This window comes from Sciurus vulgaris, assembly GCF_902686455.1.
Source record: "Sciurus vulgaris genome assembly, chromosome: 8".
NCBI classification, from domain to species: Eukaryota; Metazoa; Chordata; class Mammalia; order Rodentia; family Sciuridae; genus Sciurus; species Sciurus vulgaris.
In genome coordinates, this window is record NC_136468.1 from 77578186 (window position 1) to 77599369 (window position 21184).

At 32.3% G+C, this 21184-nt stretch overlaps 1 protein-coding gene across 3 annotated transcripts in view; it reads right to left on the reverse strand.

The window, feature by feature from the left end:
• Nucleotides 1–776: 776 nt before the first annotated feature.
• The window catches only part of MEOX2 (mesenchyme homeobox 2), a 64830-nt gene continuing 44422 nt past the window's right edge, over nt 777–21184 (reverse strand). For all 3 annotated transcript variants that reach the window (XM_079151919.1, XM_079151918.1, XM_079151917.1), the window contains 2 exons: nt 15062–15234; nt 777–2347 (listed from right to left, as the gene is read on the reverse strand). In XM_079151919.1, the coding sequence (XP_079008045.1) occupies nt 2123–2347; nt 15062–15234 (398 nt within the window). In that variant the 3' untranslated portion in view covers nt 777–2122. The remainder of the gene's footprint in view (nt 2348–15061; nt 15235–21184) is intronic.

Sequence of the window (21184 nt, forward strand, 5' to 3'; positions counted from 1 at the left end):
TGATAGAAAAGTACATTTGAATGGTGTCTCCCTAATGTTAATTTAGAAATATTGCTGACTAATCAGATAAAATTTATATCACAGAGGGAATATGTGATACAAATTATATAATTGTTACTTTACTTCTTGATTACTCTGTCATTTTCAACTAAGCTAAAAGAAATTATTTTTTACCTGTTTAATCATTTTAAAGCAAATAGAATCAACTAAATAATGAGGTTTCTAAAATTTTTACTGATCATTTTCCTCCATTTCTGTCTGTAATTTATTGGGGAGGGAGGGAAAGGCTGGCAATGGTTCCAAGCACTTCTAGCTAAAACATGTAACCAATGAAAAACAATGTGATCAAGTTCTAGGTAAAACTTAGGTATCCAACGCTTATGCAATCATGCACAACACAAAGTGTGGTAATAATCCTTTTCTTGTATCAGTAATATCCATTAGAACTGAGAATTCCCATCAGTTTTTTTGGTTTCATATTTTATATCAAAGACTCTAGCTATTCTTATTTTAAAACAGTTACTGGTAAACTGAGGGTATAACTTAGTAATATGCATGAGGTTTTGGGTTTGACCCCCAACACTGGAAAAATACAAAATGAAGTAAAATAAAATAAACAACTATTAGAATAATTCAAATTTATTAAATAAAACTATCAAAATATATGACTTTAATTTACTTCATTGTGCTGAATAACTTCACTTTTTCTCCTACTTTTCAATTTAAAAAATACCTAAAATATTTGGTTTGGAATACTCCTTAATTTAGGGAAACATCTTATTATATACGCCTATTAGATGTTCTTTGATTACTCCAAAATTGATTTTTCCCCATCATAGTTAAAATATTCAGAAATGAAAAATGTAAATGACATTAATTTTGATTATTTGGGTTTACATAAGAGTTGATGAATTTGAGGCTTTCTTAGGCATTGATATGAAAATTTCTAAATATTCAAGAAATCACAGTAGGGAGACCAACATTATTTACAAAGGATCATTTATTAAACACTTTTTTTTAAACAAAATACAAAGGTTGTTCTGCTTGAATACATCACATATGAAAAAATAATGTATTTTATGGAGTTTAATTTGAAGACATTCAGAATTTTGTTTTTCACCTTAAGACCATTGCCAATCAAAAGAAGAAAACTTTTCTTTATTCATTAAATCATATTAATAACAACTAGCATGTTATAGAAATAAAATCAGACAATGTCTGCCATACAAAGCTCTCTTTGCAAGGTAACTGATTTGCCTATGATCCTAATTTTTTTTTTCAAGCTATAAGATAGGAAGAGTTGAGGAGCAAGGCAAGTTTTAAAATAATGTATTAGCAGCAGTTGATAGTAGATGCAACATAAGATTTGTTTTGTCTGTGGTACAAGAATATGTCCTATCAGACTCTACCGTACTTTTCTCTACTTGAACACAAGTAAGCATATACTGAACATCTCTGAATGACAAAATGTATAAAACATACAAGAAGCTGGTTCTGGTTTTCAATGTGAGTGGCTATTTTCATCAGCTAATATGAATGCATTGCTAAAATTAGTGAAGACAGGAAAATGGCTTAAGGGTAATATATACAGAGTTAAAATACATGTTTTATCCACTTGATGATTTCAGGCACTGTGGCTGTTCAGGATAAAATACTTCATGATTTATTCTTGATAGCAATTTAATTTTCAGTGCAAGCAAAAGCAAATACCTGCCCACTATCACAAATATGACCTTGTACATCTGGAATGTTCAAAGCAAGTTCATCTTCAGATCTTCACTCTGGAGGCATCTTGAATAAGAATGTCTTACAGTTTGCTCTTGATAGCAATCAACTTTTCGGTGCAAGCAAAAGCAAACCCACACCTGCTCGCTGCCATACATATGACCAAACATATCTGCAATATTTAAAGCAAGTTCACCTTCTCCATCTTCACTGTGGAAGTATCCTCAATAAGTGGCACTTAGTGTAAACTCTCTATAAATCATGAAATAGACTTGCGATGCCTGAACTTAATATTAAACACCACTGCCATAGTCCTCTCTGTGTAAACGATGTTTGGGTAAGGCTTGCCATCACAACATTTCTTTCCTGAGAATGGAGCTGGTCCTCTCTATGTGTATCATAAGTGTGCATGCTCTGAGCTGTGGTCACTGTCATGACTGTCTTCGTTTGCTAGCGAGTCCCCTGTCTGCTGGAGGGTGGCTGCACCAATTCCCGAAAGCTCCGACGGGAGAAGTGTTCCTTTTTTCACGTTCACCAGTTCCTTTTCTCGCGCTGCAGCTCCTTGCTGTCCTCCTTTTACCCTCTTCCACTTCATTCTCCTGTTCTGGAACCACACCTTCACCTTGAAGCAGGAAAGGAAACAACACGAAAGACCGTTAAACCGACACATTGTTCTCTTTTGTGGCATCAATGAAAAACAATGCTTCAAAGGTCTATACCAGGCCTCCATAAAACAAAAAAGATAAAAATAATTCGATGTTGAATGTAATCAAATTGTAAGATCACAATACTAGTTTTTAAACTTTCAGAATGTGCAAACAACTGTACTTCATAGTTTTTGAAATATAATATAAAGATATAAATAGATGAAAAAGAACTTTATCTCTAAAGTTTACTCAACAATATTGATTCTCTAAAGAATTTCTATGAATTAGAGCTATATTTGTCCCAGTCAAAGTTTCCTCACCCTCCCAAGTACGTCTCTGACTTGCCATCTATATGTCTATTCCTAAGTCAGTTTAAAACGTGCTTGGATAACTACAAAGAAGGTGTGTCTAAAAGGCCATTCTATGCCTTTACAGTGCCATTAAGATGAAATATCGAATGGATATATTTCTCAATCTGGACTTTTGTTGGTTTCATTTGAGGCCATAATTGAAAGCATGCATCATGTATTTCTCATACACATATTAATCTATTTGACAACAATGGATAAGAAAACACAGTAAGACAGATTGATTAAAAACTAGCTGATGGAAGGGCTGGATGGTGTAGCTAAGTGGTTATATACTTGCCTGGTATGTGCAAGGTCCTGAGTTCAATCCTCAGTGCCACAAAAATTAAAACAACTGGTTGATGAGTGTTCATGTAAGATTACTACTCACTAACCAAGAGTATCGGTAGTTACTTTTTATTTACTCCTACTTGGGTATAAGTGATATACTCTATACTTACAGTTGCCATTTATGCATTATTTCTATTTTTTCTAGATAATACAGCATTATTTTTATTTTACAGATGAGGAAGTTGGGACAAAGGTTAAGTTGCTTGCCTAAGATTACACAGATGGAAAATGTCATGCCAGGATATTAACCTAACGATTTGTTTTGTTCCAGATTCTAGGGTTTTTCCCTACTTTGGGTTCTGCTATATTTCAAACTGCTGTTTTTAAAAATATTTAGGATTTTTAAAAAATAAAGCATATAAAGTATGTGAACTCCATCCATATGATTACTATCATTCAGGTAATTCTCATACTTGATATAATTACATTTGTAAATATGACACTATTTTACTGTGCTATAATTTAGGTAATTATACTACTCAGTTTAATTACCTTTACAAGTTTGACATTGCATGTTGCATTAGATCTGTTCCACATGAGCTGAGTTCTACTCTTGGCTTCACTTCTGAGTTTTTGTGTGAATTTGAGAAAATTATACTTCTCTCTGCCTCAATTTTCATATTTGTAATATTGGAATAATGAGCCCTTCAAGATTCTCTGTAGGGAGATTTTTCTCCATCAACAATTCCAGATGGAAGAAACATGTAAGTCATTGCCATCATTATCACTGTCACCAAAAGCTGAACAGTCAGTCAAAATAAGCTTTGCAAAAAAATGCAGGAATAGACCTCTTAAATTCTGCATTTATTTCCTTTTCTAGGAGAAAAAGTGTAGTAATTCTCTAATACCAGTATAAAATGTTCAAGACTTAATGAGAAAAATGTAAGAGTATGGTATTGATTTTAGAAATACTTTGGTCTACATTGTGTTTTCTATGTTTGCCATGTGGAATTGTACCTTTTTTTTAACAAAGATTGAGAGAAGATTTCACAGTTGTCAATGGTATATTTACACACACATATGGATATTCGCATGCAAGTATGTTCACATATACATACATATGGACATATATGTACGGGTGAAAACATTTGATGATATGTAGTAATTCCAATTCCTTATACTATTTTTTTTAAGGGTGAGATTACATATTGGATACTGGAACTCCACGATGTTGGTAATGGGATAAAACAGCAGCAACCACATACAGGTATCATCTTCCAGAAATGGAAGGTATACTGAAAGTCTCTAGAAGTCATGGCACCCAGATATGCTATAAAATATTAGGGTGAATATAAAATATAAAATAAGGAGAAAAAGATTTTTTGAGAAAAAAAAACACATTTCCTTATTAGCAATGTTAGCAATAAAAGATAAAACATAAAAGTAATCCAAAATATAAATCAATATTGCTTCTGGAATAATACCACAGTAGATTTATAAATGAAGAAACTTTATAACAACATCACAGTAGATTTATAGATAAAAAATCTTTACACTTTTAGTATCGCTTCATGAATCCTGCTTCATTGGCAGAAATACAAAAAAAAAGGGATTTTTTTTTGTTCTTGTTTTTAAAATGGGCGAAAGCATGATTTTCAGGCACTTTACACTTCAATGTTTAAAATTAAGCATTTTAATTAATTTTATTAAAATTGACAAGTATAATTCATATAACAATCTCAATTTATATCTATCTATTTATTTATTTATTTATTTATTTTGCGGCGCTGAGGGTTGAACCCAGGGCCTTGTGCTTGCAAGGCATGCAATCTACCAAGTGAACTATATCCCCAGTCCCATGACTTCTTTTGTATTATTTTTATTTTATTTATTTTTACAGACTGCATTTTGATTCATTGTATACAAATGGGGTACAATTTTTGTTTCTATGATTGTGCACAATGTAGATTCATACCATTTGTGAAATCATACATGTACATAGGGTAATGATGTCTGTCTCACTCCACCATCTTTCATACCCCCCGCTCCCTTCTCCCTCTCATTTCCCTCTATGTAATCTAAAGTTCCTCCATTCTTCTTGATGGCTTAGTCTTTATTTATTCATTCATACATTTAAAAATATTACTGAATATCTAATAACTGGCACTGTGTTTAACAAAAGATGAGAGGGATTAGAGGAGGAATGCACAAATAAATAAAATATAGTCCTGCCCTTAAGGAATTCATGCTGTCAAGTTAAGGGAAACTTGTAAATAACAGGTGCTTTGCTGGCCGTATAGGAAGCATTAGGTATATATTGAGATGCGTAATGGTTAGCTCCAGATTTTACAGAATATACTTGAACTGCTTGCTGTTATAATTGGTGTCACTGGCACTATTTGTTAGGAGATTCTCCCAGGGGTCCAGGGCACAACAGGGAACTCTACTACTCCCCTCCGTGCCCCACTCTGCTGTGATGCCACATAATTATAGCAAACTATTCCTTTTCTCTGGGAATCAAATGTTGTTGCTGTTTTTGGCATCCTGTAAGCCTTCTGAGTTCCTACCCTAGTAACCAGGGTAGTACAGTAGCCTCTAGAAAATTATTATCAAATATTATCAAATATTTTATATATAATTGAAACTCGAAATTGAAATATTTGAGCATGATAGATGAATTTTGTGAACTATGCTTATTTTATTTGTGCTTCAAGTCAATTACATCTTCTGTTATACAACTATTCTGGAACACACAAGAGACATAAGGGTATTTTTAATAAAATATTTCTTTTTTCAAGCGTGGATCTAAGGTAAGATTCCATATAAATTGTGTTTGTCATATATGATAATTAACAGTTCAGATAAAATTAAGACTTATATCCCAAGAATCTGAGTAATGGGAAATGCTATTTTTTTTCATGAAATCAAAGTAGTATGAACCAAGCCTTATAGTCTCTTACTAGCTCTGTATACCCATAATTTTTCAACAAAATATTCATAACAAAAATAAAAGGTGTAATTTCTTATTGTCATGATAGCTAATATTTAAAGTGTCCAATTATGAAGTTTAATTTTCAGAACATCTTTTTATTATGTATCACTTGTTCTCTCTTAGTCAACAAACTAGTATTTACATTGCTTGTGTGATTAAACTAATTTTTAAGTACAAAATATTTCTATCTTGACTCTTTTTACAGAAGAAAGCAGCTAAAAGAATTTTTGTTATTAAATTGCTCGAATGATGTCAGACTTCAGAAATAATATTTTTGTCTTTTACAAAAATATCATAAAGGAGGATTATTGTTGCCATTGGCTAAATATTGATTTTAGATCTTTAACTGATTTAGTCACTAACATTACAGTTTTGTATATATAAATTTATACTTGTTTTCTTAAGTTTCACAATATATCACAAGAACAAAAATTAAATATAAATCTGTTCTATCATATACTTTACTAAGTTATCCAGAGGAAAATAGGATTTTAGAAATTTCTATCTATATAGTGCTCTAACCCATATTTATGTAATACCATAAATGTCTGTCTTTTGAAAGAACAGACATAACACCAAACATCTGGATGAAAACTGAAAATTTCAGTGACATATCCAGCTGTCTCCAAACATCTGGAATTTGTAGATTTAATATTCCAAATGTTTCCATTTTTATCTTGAAATACTGTAGGCACTGTCTAACGAATATTTATTCACATCTTTAAGATGTGAAAACATGCAAAGAAAAATTATACAAATAAAATTTTCAGATTTAATGGTTACATCTCAGTGATTAAATTGGTTCATGGCAGTTATCCAGTAAACCCACTGTAAATAGACACATGAAAGACACTCTCAGATAATTCGGTGGCAAAATCAGTAGTGGAACTGAGAAATTAGAATCTTAAATGCTTTATGTTAAGAACAAGAAATTAGGGAAAGAAAGCCTCTGTTCTATCTATCTGAATAGACATATCTAAATGTCATATCTGATTAGAAGGAATCTTTGAGCTACTTCCAAGAGGCTTGTTGGAATCACTAGACAACTCTGCTGTTTGTAAAGCAGTACCCTGGGCTGGAAGGTGTTGGTGTGTGTGTGGATGGGTGTGGGGTTATAGGACAAGTTTTATGCTAAGCGGGAATTCCTGATTGTAGTGCTGCATCTCACCTTTGTCCTCCATTACAGCACTACATTTATGATGTGGGAATTCTTTTCCTGCCTCTCTAACTTTCAGCTATTTTGTCTCTATCTTGTCTATATTTACAATTCTTACGAACAGGCTCACTAACATAGTAAATAGTAAATATCTGCCATTTCTCCTGTTTTTAAGCAAAACAACACATTAGCTAAAGGCAAGTCACATATTGAATAGAAAATCTTTTGGGGGAGGAACAAATGAAATTCTCTGTAAGTACTTTTAGTTTTGTGGACACTATTTACATGTTAATGTTATGTATATCTTTCTTTTTTCCAAAAAAATGTCTGAAGTAATCATTCACATGATGAACTAAAGTTGTTAGAGGATTGATTCCTTTTCAGTTGGCCTTTTAAAACTTCACAATAGTAGGAAATGCTAGAAATTCTTTGTCTTTCTGACATAGTTGATGAAATTCAACTCACAGGTCCTATTTCATTAATATTAATTAGCAGTGTAATTTCATTATTCCTAACCCTACTTTTTACACATCTTTCAATTCCTTTTTACACATCTTTCAATTACTGTAAGAGAAATTACCTAAGTATATCATATAAATTGAATGAAAATATCAAAACTAAATTAGGCACTTCTCCTTTATTTGAATTATTATACAAATTTATAGACAACTATTACTATCATATTTATACACATTGATTCTCAAAAATAGTCAAGAATTTCAATAACCAGGAAGAAGTCACAAATTAAATATACAGCACAAAAATTAGAACTGATTAAGGAATTAAAAGTTCAAGATCTATTCTAAATTAAATGTACTACTGAGTTTTTCCATGAGGAGTCATGGGGATATGGAGAATGAATGATTGAGAGAAAGTATTTTAAAGCCAAGTCTCCAGAAATTGTCAGTTCTTTTAGACCTGGACTCATTATTTTACAGAGGTCACAGAACATTTGCATGTACTTCTCTGTATACTTGTGAAGATAATAAAAAAAATTTTGTTAAAATTAAGGGCAACATAAAACTTGCACTAACTTCTCAAAATTTCCACAAGTTTCACTTTTGGGATCTTTTAAATAACATTTTAAAAATCCACATGTATGAAAGGATGGTGTGGGAAAAGAGTGAATAAAGTGCTCTTGATAGCATTAGTTTCTTCAGCATTACAATTGAAGTGATGATTCTGTAATGCAGTGTGTGAAGTGTTTCATTACTATTGTTGCTGTCTTGATTAAATTTAAATCAACATATGCCTCTTTACTGAGGAAATTGGGGAACACAATATGGCAAATTCTTTGACTAATGAGAGAAGTTTTCTGTGTCTTTTCCTAATGGAAGTTTGATGAATATTTATAGCAACAATCAATAATATTTTCCAAATAAAGGCTCATTTATTTGAAAAGCTCATATGTATATATCTATTATATGTATAAATATATTCTCACATACATATACACAGATATGTATATATGTACATATGTATGTATATGTGTATAGCTTTGTATATGTCCATCATCTACCCATGGAGAAAAAGAATAGCATTTTAAAAGAAAATGAATTATATATTCTTAAGGGCAGTTCAATAAATTAGGATCTTATTTTTCAAAGGTTTCTTTTTCCCAATTACTTCCAATTTGAATATTTACATTTGCAAATGATTAGGTATCAGTTGATTATTTCTCAGTCTTTTATTTCAAAGCTAAATTTCTGATTTAGGAATGGTTTGAAACATTGACTAACACTGTAGGTCTTGCTTTATTATTGATCTTTCTTAAATTACCTCTTATATATCCTATTTTTTGTGAATCAAAGCTAGTTTTGAGTTTTGCTTTTAGGGTTCTTTCATGTTATCAATATATATTACTTATTAAAAAACAGAATTATCAGAAATATCTCTTCTCAACCCCAACTAAGACTCTTTCTCTTACCCCATCATTAACCCCTCTAACCTATGCTAGGCTCATTTCTCCAATTGGAGTCAAATCAGATTTAATCTTTACAAATATCTGAAACATCATGAATTCAGCAAAGAAAACACCTTATATTTCTCTAGGTGACTGTTAAATATTACTGTAAAGAAAGGAAAAATATTCTAAAATCATTGACTACACAGATACTCTTGATTAACTTGAAAAGAGAATATGTCTGGTCATGGAGAAAAAAATTAATAACAGTGTATTCATATAAATATATAGAAATAAACCTGTGAAGGAGAAAGATTGTGTAAAAAATGAGGAGCAAAAAGAAAAACCACTATATACTTGGCACAAAAAATTCTCCTCTAGACATTCGAAAATGAATGGCTATTTTGAAAATCCTTGGCATTGGTCCATTTAACAATTTATGGGTAATGAACAAAACATAATGTCTCTCATTTCCACTGATGGAATCTGATCCAACTAGGTGGGATTTTCCATTTACCTTGGCCTAGGTATCCTGAATTAGTTTGTTTATTCCAGTAATTGTAGCTAGTTTACAAATCTACAACATTGCACCTTTGATTAGCTCTGTGAAAATGTTTTATAAAGTAGAGGATCTTGTACTGCTTCTATATTTGGCAGTCTTAACATTATAAAAATGTCCATTTTGCCAGTCTTTGTATACTCTCATGCAGCTGCTGTCTTCCTTCTTCCCACTATGAGATATCAAATATGTGATAGGAGCATTCTCCAAATTTATCTGGATAGATAAAACAGAGTAAGTTTGTCCAACTTAAAAATACTTTGTGACAGGAGGCTTCTTTGACTGTGCAAAAAGTTCTAAATGACCCTGACAATTAAAGATTATTTGCCATTTATCATAAAGACTGTGAGAATATGTTGTAAAGTGGAAAATGTATGATAGAGAAGCTAATGGACTACTGGACATTTACTGATCCATAAACCAACGAAACAACATTGCATAACTAAAAATGTAACTATTTCTTTAGGGTCTCCACTTTAATCTAACATAAAATATTTTTCTTTATTACCTATTTGCTAGTGTGGAGTTGGGAAAAGCTTTTTCCTTCTTTTTTGGCCAGCTGATGTTCAAAGAGAATTATAGATTATTAAAAGAATTGTAGACTCCTCTGACATTGCATGATGGAAGACGCAAACCTGAGTCTGACTCCTTCATGAGATTTTATGACTGTTCTTCAAGTGGGAATTGGAAAGTTCAATTTTGAATGATGTGTAAGAATTTAACATATATGACTTTTTGTAAAAGAATGCCTGATCATTACTGCATATCTTTATGATGACATAAATGTGATCTATCATAAAATGTGTGGCAGGTGTAATGATCATGATATAAATGAAGTAGGGGTAGCTAAATTTATAGCTTGTAGGAATGCATGTTTTATAGGCAATCACTTAAAACTTTTACATGAAAGTATGTTAAAGACTAGTTCTAATTATAAAGTAAGTTTTCATAATGTATAAAATTATTTCTCTCCTATAAAACATTCTCCCATATATTTAGATGATTTAACATGTGTTGTTTTTCCCCTTTACATGATATATATTTGACTTCTGTTCATTCGTGTGAACATGAAATTTCCATCAGTCAAGAAAATTTTTTTAGAGAATGCTACCAACACTAAGAGAAACATTGAACAATTAAGGTTAGATTTAATATTTTTGGTTCATATGTTTAATTTACTAAATTTTGTGTTATTTTAAATTGTGGAAAAGTAAATCTTGCAGAACAAAGATAAAAAGGATATGCATTTAAAATTAGAACAGTTTACATTTGGAAAACATATAAGAAGTTGTTTTTACATTGGGCCAAGACATGGATTACATGGATAAGCACTGATGACTTTAGAACAAAATCAAAATTATGGAATAAGTGTATTATGGTATAAATGTTGGTTGTCCCCAAGTTCCTATGTTTAAATCTTAACCTCCAGGTGATGGCATTAGGAACAGGGTCTTTGGAAGATGATTAGATCTGAAGAGCAGATTGCTTATTACTGGGTTATCACCGTTATTGAGGAGACTTCAGATAGCTAGCTAGACTCATAAACCATGTGAAGTTAGAATGAAAAGACAAATATCTCTGCAGAAGCAGGCCCTAAACAGAAACTGAAAGAGCAAGTGCCTGCCTTAATCTTGGACTTTCCACCCTCTAGGTTTATAAGAAATAAATTTCTGATGTGTATAAGCCAGTATTATGTTACATGTAATTGTCTTATCATATAATTATACTTTATAATTATATCATAATTACAATTATATTTATATTATTGATATAATTGTTATATTATGAAGTAATATATAATATAATACTATTATAATATATAATATCATATTATATATAATACATTACATATTATAGTAGCTCCAATAGAGTAAGATAAGCTGTGTCCCAATATAAAGAAGATAGACTTAAAACAATTCACTTTATAACTCTATGGCTATAACTTTAAAAATCCAACCTCCAGAAAACAAAATTAAAATATTTCACTGGGTTAAACACCCAGGAATTTTGGAGGAATTTGGCTTTGAATCTTCAAGAACAGCAAAATTAGAGTTACATTTTGATACAAGCAAGAGACTCTGAGGTGATGTTGCACAGTATGATGACTCTACACAACAATAATGTAATGTACATTTCCAAAAGCGTGAAGAAAGATTTGTAAGTTTTCACCATAAGTAAATGATAAAAGTTTCAAGAGAAAAATGTTTTACCTAATTTAAATCTTGTTCAATATATACATGCATCAAGCATTTCATGGTTCCCCATTAATATGTACAACTTTTCTTTTTTGTCTGCTAAAACTAAAATATTTAAAGCAGCAGTATGTTTTCAGGTAAGTTCAGCACAGTAATATGTAGCCCAGAAAAAAATAAAAATAAAAATAAAACCTTATAATTCCAATTTAAGTTACTGTATGAGCACAGAAGTATGGAATAATATGTTAATAAAGCTAATATTTGGGATAACAAGGAATATTTTCCACACAGACTTCTTTTGTGACATTCATCACTCATCATAATTGTTACTACTTGTTCAATTGTCTCTTCTGAGAGTTCTAGCATTCTTCTCTAGCTTATTTTGACTAGGTTTTATTTCTAGCACCAGCTCGACTACTATTTGTATTACAAATGAATTAATTCAATATGTCTTGCATAGCAAAGTTATTTCCCCTCTGGGCGATAGTTCTGTTTTCATATTTATGCTAAAAATTTTTCATATCTATCATGACACATAAATCTGAGTAGAAGAAAGAGCAGGAAGTTTTAGTTTCATTTCTGTGCCTCAAGGAGATTGTCATTTCTCTAAGAATATACAACTCCAAGTGGCAAATCTTGGGTTTTCATTCATAATTTTTTCATTAATTTTTTTTTTGTTGTTGTTATAACCAACCCATAGTGATCCTCTAAAGACTTAGTCTTGATTAGGAGTTTAGATTCCATATGTGTATATCTTCTGTTCATATTAATGTGTAAAACTGCAAATGTAAACTTATAGTATAAGAAATTATCTTCTGCATAACATCAAATTTTCAATCCTTTGAAACTTAATTATTCCTCAACTTATTAGCTGTTTTTTTTTTCTTAGTAGCCTCTCAGATTATTTCAGGAATGGTTTCTAGTGACTCCTGTATTGACACTTAATGTGAGATGATTTGCTTCAGACAACAGAACGTTAGTAAATATAAGTAGAAACTTAAAAAGCCCCAGCACATTGGAATTTTCCTTCTCAATGCTCCTAGGGATATTCCTAGCATCCACTGTAGAATCCCAGGCCAGCCTATTTGAAGACAAAACCATATGCAACAGAGACCAGCAGTCCCAACAGAGACCCAGATAGCATTTAGTCAACTAACAGTTGAATGCAACTCCATGACAGATCTACGTAAGCCTGACAAGTCCAACCAAAACTCTCACCCACAGAATTCTGAGCAAACTCAATGTTGGTTATTGTTTGAAGCCACCAATATTTGGAGTAATTAGTCATAAAACTAAGGCTAACTGGCATAACATTGAAACAAATTATTATTTTAAGTAAAAAACTGATTAAAATTAGGTATGCATGTGTGTATACATGTATTTATACAACATTTTTACACAAAACTTTCCCAAATATCCCAAATAAGGAGAAAGAAGAACTATCTAAAATCCTCAAACTAGATTTATAGAACTGCTTCTAAAAAGAAATTTCTTAGACAAAAGCAAAACTTCTGTTCTGTGTCAAACAATGGAAGATAACCACATAACATTTTAGATTAGTAAGCACAGAATCTTGACTTTGCTCTTGCCTGAGAGCACATACCACTTCTGTCATTTCTGTAAATTGAGTATAAATCTTAGTTTCTTATTTCCTTCTTACATTCTATAAACTAAGGTTATGTTTCCTGGAGTTCACTGTCTCTACAGAAGGGCATTAATGTGTAATCCTCCCCCCTTTATTTTCCCATTCCTAGTTAAAAAATAAATAAAATAAAAATAAAAGAGATGTCTGATGATGTAGATTTTGGATCCTGCTTTCCAGTGTGCCACATGCTGTACAATTATAGAGGGAACTTTGTATGTGAAGTTCAGGGGAAGGAAATGTGTTCCATAACTTAGGTACCAGTCAAAATATTTAATAAAATATAAGCTGCCAATAAATAAAACCACATAAAAGGGTTCCTCTGTATATTTCCACTACCCAGAAATAACCTACCAAAACTGAAATTCAAAAATTCACAGAAAGAAGATGATTTAAGAAATTGGATAAAATAATGTTCTCTCATAAGGTATGTATTCATTTGTCCACACCCTGTTGCTATTTCCTTGGTTCCAGTGGGATCTCTGGAGGAGGTATGTATAGTGAAAGAGGAAATAAAACTCTAACCCTAAGAATGCCAATCATAATTGCAGTGTCCATAAAGATGTTTGCATTTCCTTTCAGGAATGTTTTTGTAAAGATGAGTAACTGTCCACCAACAGTAGACTAGATTTTTTTAGCACAAATCAGAATCTGTACAAGAAGTACTCTGTGAGCACTGATGGAGCAAATCATTAGTCCAAATAAAATTCAAAAAAGGAATCCATAGAGTAATATAATTAAAAATATTATTTATGCCTTTTTAATTGGGGTCCAGAGATCATTAATAGTTTTAAAATGTTCTTCAAGTGGGTACCAGAATTTTGAATTAGTGACACCAATACAATTTCAAAAACATTTTGAGTATTGAGACAAATATTTACCAGCGATCTATGTGCCCTTGCCTTCCATTATTTCCCAGCCTTTCTCCACCAAAGCTGCATCATTTAACTATTTTTGAACGTCAAAGTGTAAATGGAAGTGACATGGGTCACTTCCAGGTGAAAACATTCAGAGGTCATTGCATGAACTTCCAATCTTCCTTACCTCCCGTGGTGACCAGGGAAACCATATGTTGAGACTCCAGAGAGTCAGATTGGGCATGTGAGTGAGTATTTGGAATGCTGGATTGGTAGTTTTTATAGAAAATAAGCAAATAATGAGCATTTTTTAAATGTTAGAACATTCAGATTTGAGGGTAAATAAGTTACTGCAACATGCATACCCTATCCTAAGCAGTACAGGAAACTAACATGGGGTTACTAACTTGTATATGCCAAATAAGAAGATTTTAAAATATAAGCATATAAAATTCCTTACCATATGACATCATTATGTAAAATAACTAATATGTTTAAACCCAAAATACAGGAAGACCATCATAATAGACTAAAGGTTTCTTTCTTGAACTACACAAATGTTTTTTAATATCATTTTATTATATTTAATTTTTTTCATTTTGTTGAACAAAATCTTCATCATGGAAGAGTACATCAGTCTTCCAAATTGGTATTCAAGAATCACAGATCTAAATATTTCAAATATGGCAAAAGATTGTTGACCAAAAGCAATTAAAAAGCTCATGTGATGATAATGTCCAGCTTTACCTGTCTTTCAGTAAGATCTAGATTCACGGCTATCTCATATCGCCTCAGTCTGGTCAAATAATTATGATGGGCAAATTCTGCTTCAAGTTCTCTGATTTGCTCTTTGGTAAAAGCTGTCCTTTCCTTCCTGGGTTTGCTGTTGACTTCTGATTTGTAATTGCCTTCCTGGGAGTCTGAAAAAAAAAAAAAAAAAGTAAAGGAGGATTACTGCTAATGCATTCACTCAAACACATGCCATTGTATCATTTATCATTATTGAGTAACTTCCAGGTATTGTGCTAAACAAGGAGCAAAAAGAGAGCAAAGACTGTAAGATTGATCTCACCTTAACACAGAGAGAAACATTTCTTGTTTCTTTCAATCTACCTGCCAGTAATTCACAGCCTAGGTGGGGACGTATTCAATTTTCTTCTTACAAAATATGAAAAAAGACTGTTCATAATAAGAAATTATTATAATAAAATAAAGCAAAGACTCACCAGCAAACAATGTTAGATATGAAATTTTGCCTTAAGAGATAATACTTATGCCTATAAGCATGATTGAATACAGAATCCTGAAAAAAATATAGCAACTGATCGTGTAAATATTTTAGCAACAAAATGTTTAGCAAATGGGCTATTTGAGTATTTGGAATGCTGGACTGGTAGAGTTTTTTTTTTTTTTTTTTAATAGAGAATAAGTAAATAATGAACTTTTTAAATGTTAGGACATTGACATTGGAGGACATTGAATTTTTAGACTAAGCATAGATAAAAGTACACATGTACTTATTGGTCCTTTTATTGCTATGTAAGTATGGCCTTGACAATAACCATGCTTGTCTTTTATTGTATAACATACTTAGTTCAATGTGGAATCCATAAATAAAATTGTGTTCATGTAACTTAAAATATGAATAGAGTTTTAAAATATATGTTTTTGTTGTACAAATGATAAACATAAGCTGCACAGCACCTAGCATCAACTATCCACAACATCAAAACTTACATGGCCAGGTAAAAATAATAATAATAACTTGAAGCATATCATTTCAACTTTTTTCTTCAGGGATCAAACCATAGCTAATATACAGCATTTTATTTATCCTTATAATATTATTGAGATGTAAGTTAGAAGACATTCTTAATGCACTGAAGAACAGAATATGTCTGTAATGGAAAAAAATATCCTGCATACACCAAATAGGAAGTGATCATACTCAGTTCTAGTAAATCATGTTACATTTAGCTTCAGTGAAATATCAACATGATCAAGATAAAGGCCATGCTAAGGCTCTCATGAACATTATTTCTGGTTTCTAATTTTTTGAGCATGTACACACAAGTTGCAAAAAGTTTCTCAGGTGGGAGTACAAATAGCACTTCTATGAGCCCAAATGAGAAGTGATTTAGGAAAAACATATTTAAGATTACAGAGTGAAATTTTAATTATTTTTAATTGACAAATACAGTGTGGTATGGTTTATACATTGTCTTTTAAACTACATTTGTTTTTTCATCCAATGATACTTAATTATGCCAAGAAGTACAAAGACGATTTTTTTCTTTTCTTCCTTTTTTTTTTTTTTTTTTTTAGTGTTCTTTTTCCTTTCTGTCTGCATGGAGGAAGTCTAAACTAGAGAGGGTCCTGCATAATGGAAACATGCTAGACAAGACACTCTAATGTAAACACTTCTGTTTTGACTCTTAGCAGAGTCTAAGCTGACCAGATGTACAGTTGTCCAGGCCCTGCAGCAGCCCCAGTCCTTTGCATCAACATCTTGGCACACTGGGCTCTCCTTTTCTTCTGCTGGATCACAAAATGTGTTTCACCGACTGGTGCACTGGCATTGTCTAAAATTCTTCACCATTCACTGACCACATTTCTGGGCTTGTCACTTACAGGTTGGCTCCCAACCTTGGCAGGCAGGTGGAGGGGCTTTATCCTAGTGCAAAAAATATTTTGTGATATGTTACACAAAGGTTGATTTCATCTTTTAAGAATCCATTGGGACCAGGTGAGTCATATAATAGCTGAAGTATGAGCTCTCAGATAGATCTGCTTACAAATGTGAACCTACCTGCTTCTGAGTGGAACTGCAGTTCACTGCACACTTTTTTTAAGGTATGAATTTGCCAACATCCACATTTGTTGGAGCAGTTAGCTATTTTGAGGTTGTGTGGATAAAACTTCCAAATGATTGATTTAAATTTTTTTTTTCCTTGGGCTGTTCTGGCAGACTGGCAACTTCAGTCACAGCGTAGACTATTTTGATAACAAGTCCATCTCACAAGAATCCATGTTCTCACGTGAGTGAAAAGAACTTTTGCCAATTTGGAGCCACTCAGCCTGAAATCTGTGGCTGATTATTCTTTATGTGGAGACAATGCTCTTTTCCCCTTCAGTAAAGCAGCTCTGGAAACTGAAGGCAAAGCCAGCATACTTTTTCTCATGAGCAATTCAATTTGAATGATTCATGGTTAGCACATTCCCTTATGTAAGCATGAATGAACAAATTCACATTGAGAAAAGCCTATTAACTTGAATTTATTTTTGTTTCTTTGAAACTGATCCCCTCCAACTTTTGAAATATTCAAAAGTACTTCATAAATCCCACACATACACACAAACAAACACACCAAACATGGGCCATGGAAGGACAGTTCATGTAAATGATCTATACGTGCATTCATTATAGTTAGAAATATATAACAGGAGGTTATATAGCCAGTGACTGGATTTAAACAAAAATCTGGCTATAACTCAACACTTAAATCCAAAAACAATTTACTGAATGCCTGGAGTCCAAACCAAAATTGCTCATGAAGTGAAATCCAGTGACTAAAATGAAGTGAACTGTGCACACTTACTTCGACAAGAATCACAAGGAGTCATTAAACTGTAATTAATATGACAATGAGTAGGTATGTGCTTCCTGACAGCATCGCCTATGAGGGATGTCAATGTAGCTGAGGTAGCACCTGTGTTGATGAATTCAGTGGACACTTTTATCATGGTATATGAGTCTATTGTGGTTTTCACCCAGAATGCTCCCACTTTTATTGGAAACATGCATTTGGAATTGCATTTCTGGGCTTGTATATCCCATAATCTTGGGGCTTTAAACCATTTAACCTTTTCTTTTTTTAATTTTCCAAAGTTTATCATTTGCTGATTCCAGGATCTCTACTATTATCACCGAAAAGCTATTCTTTGGTGGAAAATGGGTGCGAAGTTTGGACAAAGCTTTTGGCAAATTTCACATCAACTTCCATCTGTTTCCCAGCTGTTTCAACTGAGGCAAAGCGCCCTCCGTTTTTGCCAACCTCCCATATCCCATGCCAAATGGTAGGTGTTGAGGGGGAAATCTGGGAAATGCTTTCCTTTCTTCCCTACAACCACAAACAAAATGTCACCATCTGTACTGTATATTTCAAGGTAAAATATTGCAATTTTGTTTTGTTTTGTTTTTGGTCTCAATACTTTAATGCACCTGCAAGTTTTGAGTGCAAACTTGTTGACTTATGTGTTCAGGTATGGTTGGGCGTCCCAGTTTCCTGACCTTTTGCTCCCTGGGACTATGCTAATGGAAGAAGTCTGCAACACTTCCGTGGAGGATAAAAATTGCCCTCCAAGGATCGTTTCTGTCTGTTTAGAACTTCTCCACATGTGACTTTTTATTTCCCTTAGTGCAAGAGGACGCCAAAAGACAATAATGTTTTATGGAAGACAAGTGATGTGAGGGCTTGGTGTGTTCACTCATGGCACAGAATGTTTTTTAACAAAAGAGAATAAAGTATGGTTGAGTGTATTTTTGGCTACTCTGGGTAAACTTTATTAACTTGTTTAAATGAAGAACATAATTTACCTATGTCTGTAAAGCATTAAAATGTAATGGAACATCTATATAACTAGTTCTAAAATGAATTCTTGTTTCATATCCTGAAGAATGTATAAATACTAAGGGTAAGCATATTTTAGTCTTCTGTAACTTCTTATATCAATGTTTTATAGACTATTCAAAATGAGAGATATTTTGTTATTTATTAACAGAGCTACACAAGTCTATAGGTGTAGGAAGCTAATAATCATCCATATATAGGAACATTTATAAAATAATCTTATGGGTGCTAGCAATTTTCACATTTGAACAGGAAGTTGCCTCCTTCCTATGGGCATTCATTCAACTTGCTACTCTGTTTTTAATGAGGAGACATTTAAGCCTCTCCATTTTTTTTTTTCAAAGTAAATAATCCTCTCCAGGGTTTCTTAAATCCTCTTGCCCATCCAATTCCCAGATTTGAGAATCACAGTCATAGTGAGCTACTATTAGTAATGAATGCATCTATTATATACTGAGATGTGTAAGGTGAAAAATATAAGATTGAAAACCACTGTGCTAGATCTAGAATAGAATAACATTGAAAACATCCATTATTTTTTGTACCTCTGATTTTAAAAATGTACAGCCATGATAACAGCTTCTCCTATAAAGTCAACCCAAATTTGCATATCACCAAATGGGACCTTCCATAGATTTTAAAGTGAATTATCATGATGACAGTTGTCTTTAAGATTCCTCTATTCTAGATGCCCTTCAATTGATGAAGGATAAAGAAACTGTGGTATATATACACAATAGAACATTACTCAGCATAAAGAAGGATAAAATTATGGCATTTGCAAGCAAATGGGCACAGTTGGAGAATATCATGCTTAGCGAGATAAGCCAATCCCAGAAAACCAAAGGCCAAATGATCTCTCTGATAAGTGGATAATGATGCATAACAGGGAGTGGGAGGGAGGCAAGAATGGAGGAAGGATGGATTGTATAGAGGAAATACAGGGGTGGGAAGGGTCGGGGAAGGAAAAATAACAGAATGAGACAAACATCATTGCCCTATGTAAATGTATGATTACACAAATGGTGTGACTCTACTTCATGTACAACCAGAGAAACAAGTTGTACCCCATTTGTTTACAATGAATCAAAATAAATAAATTACATACAAAAAAAAGATTCCCCTATTATCCCACAGGTCCAGTGATTGTCCACTGGTAGATATACTCTTTCCACCTCTTACCTCCCTGCTCTTCACCATTTTGATTATTTGTAGAACCCTCTCTAACATATTCTTGGGAACAAAATAAACCAGATAAACTTCAGTTCATTGAAATTGAAGACCGATCAGTTTTATTACATTTGTATAGGTGATTGTATGCTTTGAACAAAGAATTTATGAGACTATCCTATTTATTTTAATAAGAGCAAAAAAGTTCTTACTTGATGAGCTCTATTGAAAGATTAACTTGCATTGATTTAAAAATAGTATGTAATATTTCTTCATTTTTATTTTAAAACCTTCACTTCTTCCCTAAACATTTAGGCTTGTTTTATGCAATTAATTCTAAAAATGATTCTAATGAAATTCTAGTATACTTTCTTGCACCATACTACTTAAATAAAAAATACTATATTTTCTAATTATAAACAAATCATGCAGTACAAAAAGGATTTAAAGGGGAAGGTATAAAGATTTGAAATGCTTTATTAAATTTATATATTTTTAGATTGCATTTTAGAAGGGAAACAATTTCGATTTCCAAAAATACCCTAATATTAATTAATGCATCATAGAATATGAAAAATTTTAAATTTACCAAAAAAGAAAAGAAATAGGACAAATTCAAACATGGATCTCTCTTTGAGTGTTTGTGTTAAGGGAGACAGAGTGAATGCAAAAAATAACACAAGATATTCTTCAATTGGTACAAATTTAAGAAATTAGCATTAATTGAATATGAAAAATTTCAAAACAGATGCCTTAGAGTTTATATAAAAATTAAGTAGCCAATTCTCTAAAGTCATCTATCCCTTAGCTGTAGTTCTTTACTTGGAATGGTTGGTGATCCTGCCTTGGCCTTGCATTGCATTCCAGGAACACAATGGCAAGTATCACAACAAAGTTTTTCTTTTTGCTTTGTCCTCCCTTTCTCATAATTTGCTGTGATGGCAGTTACAGAAAGTTTAGTCAATTTAAATTGGTACCCAATACATAATTCCTTTAATTTCCTACTCTTTGTAGCCATCAATGTATTAATCAGTTTTATCTTGCAGCCTATTCTTAGTGGAGTTCCTCT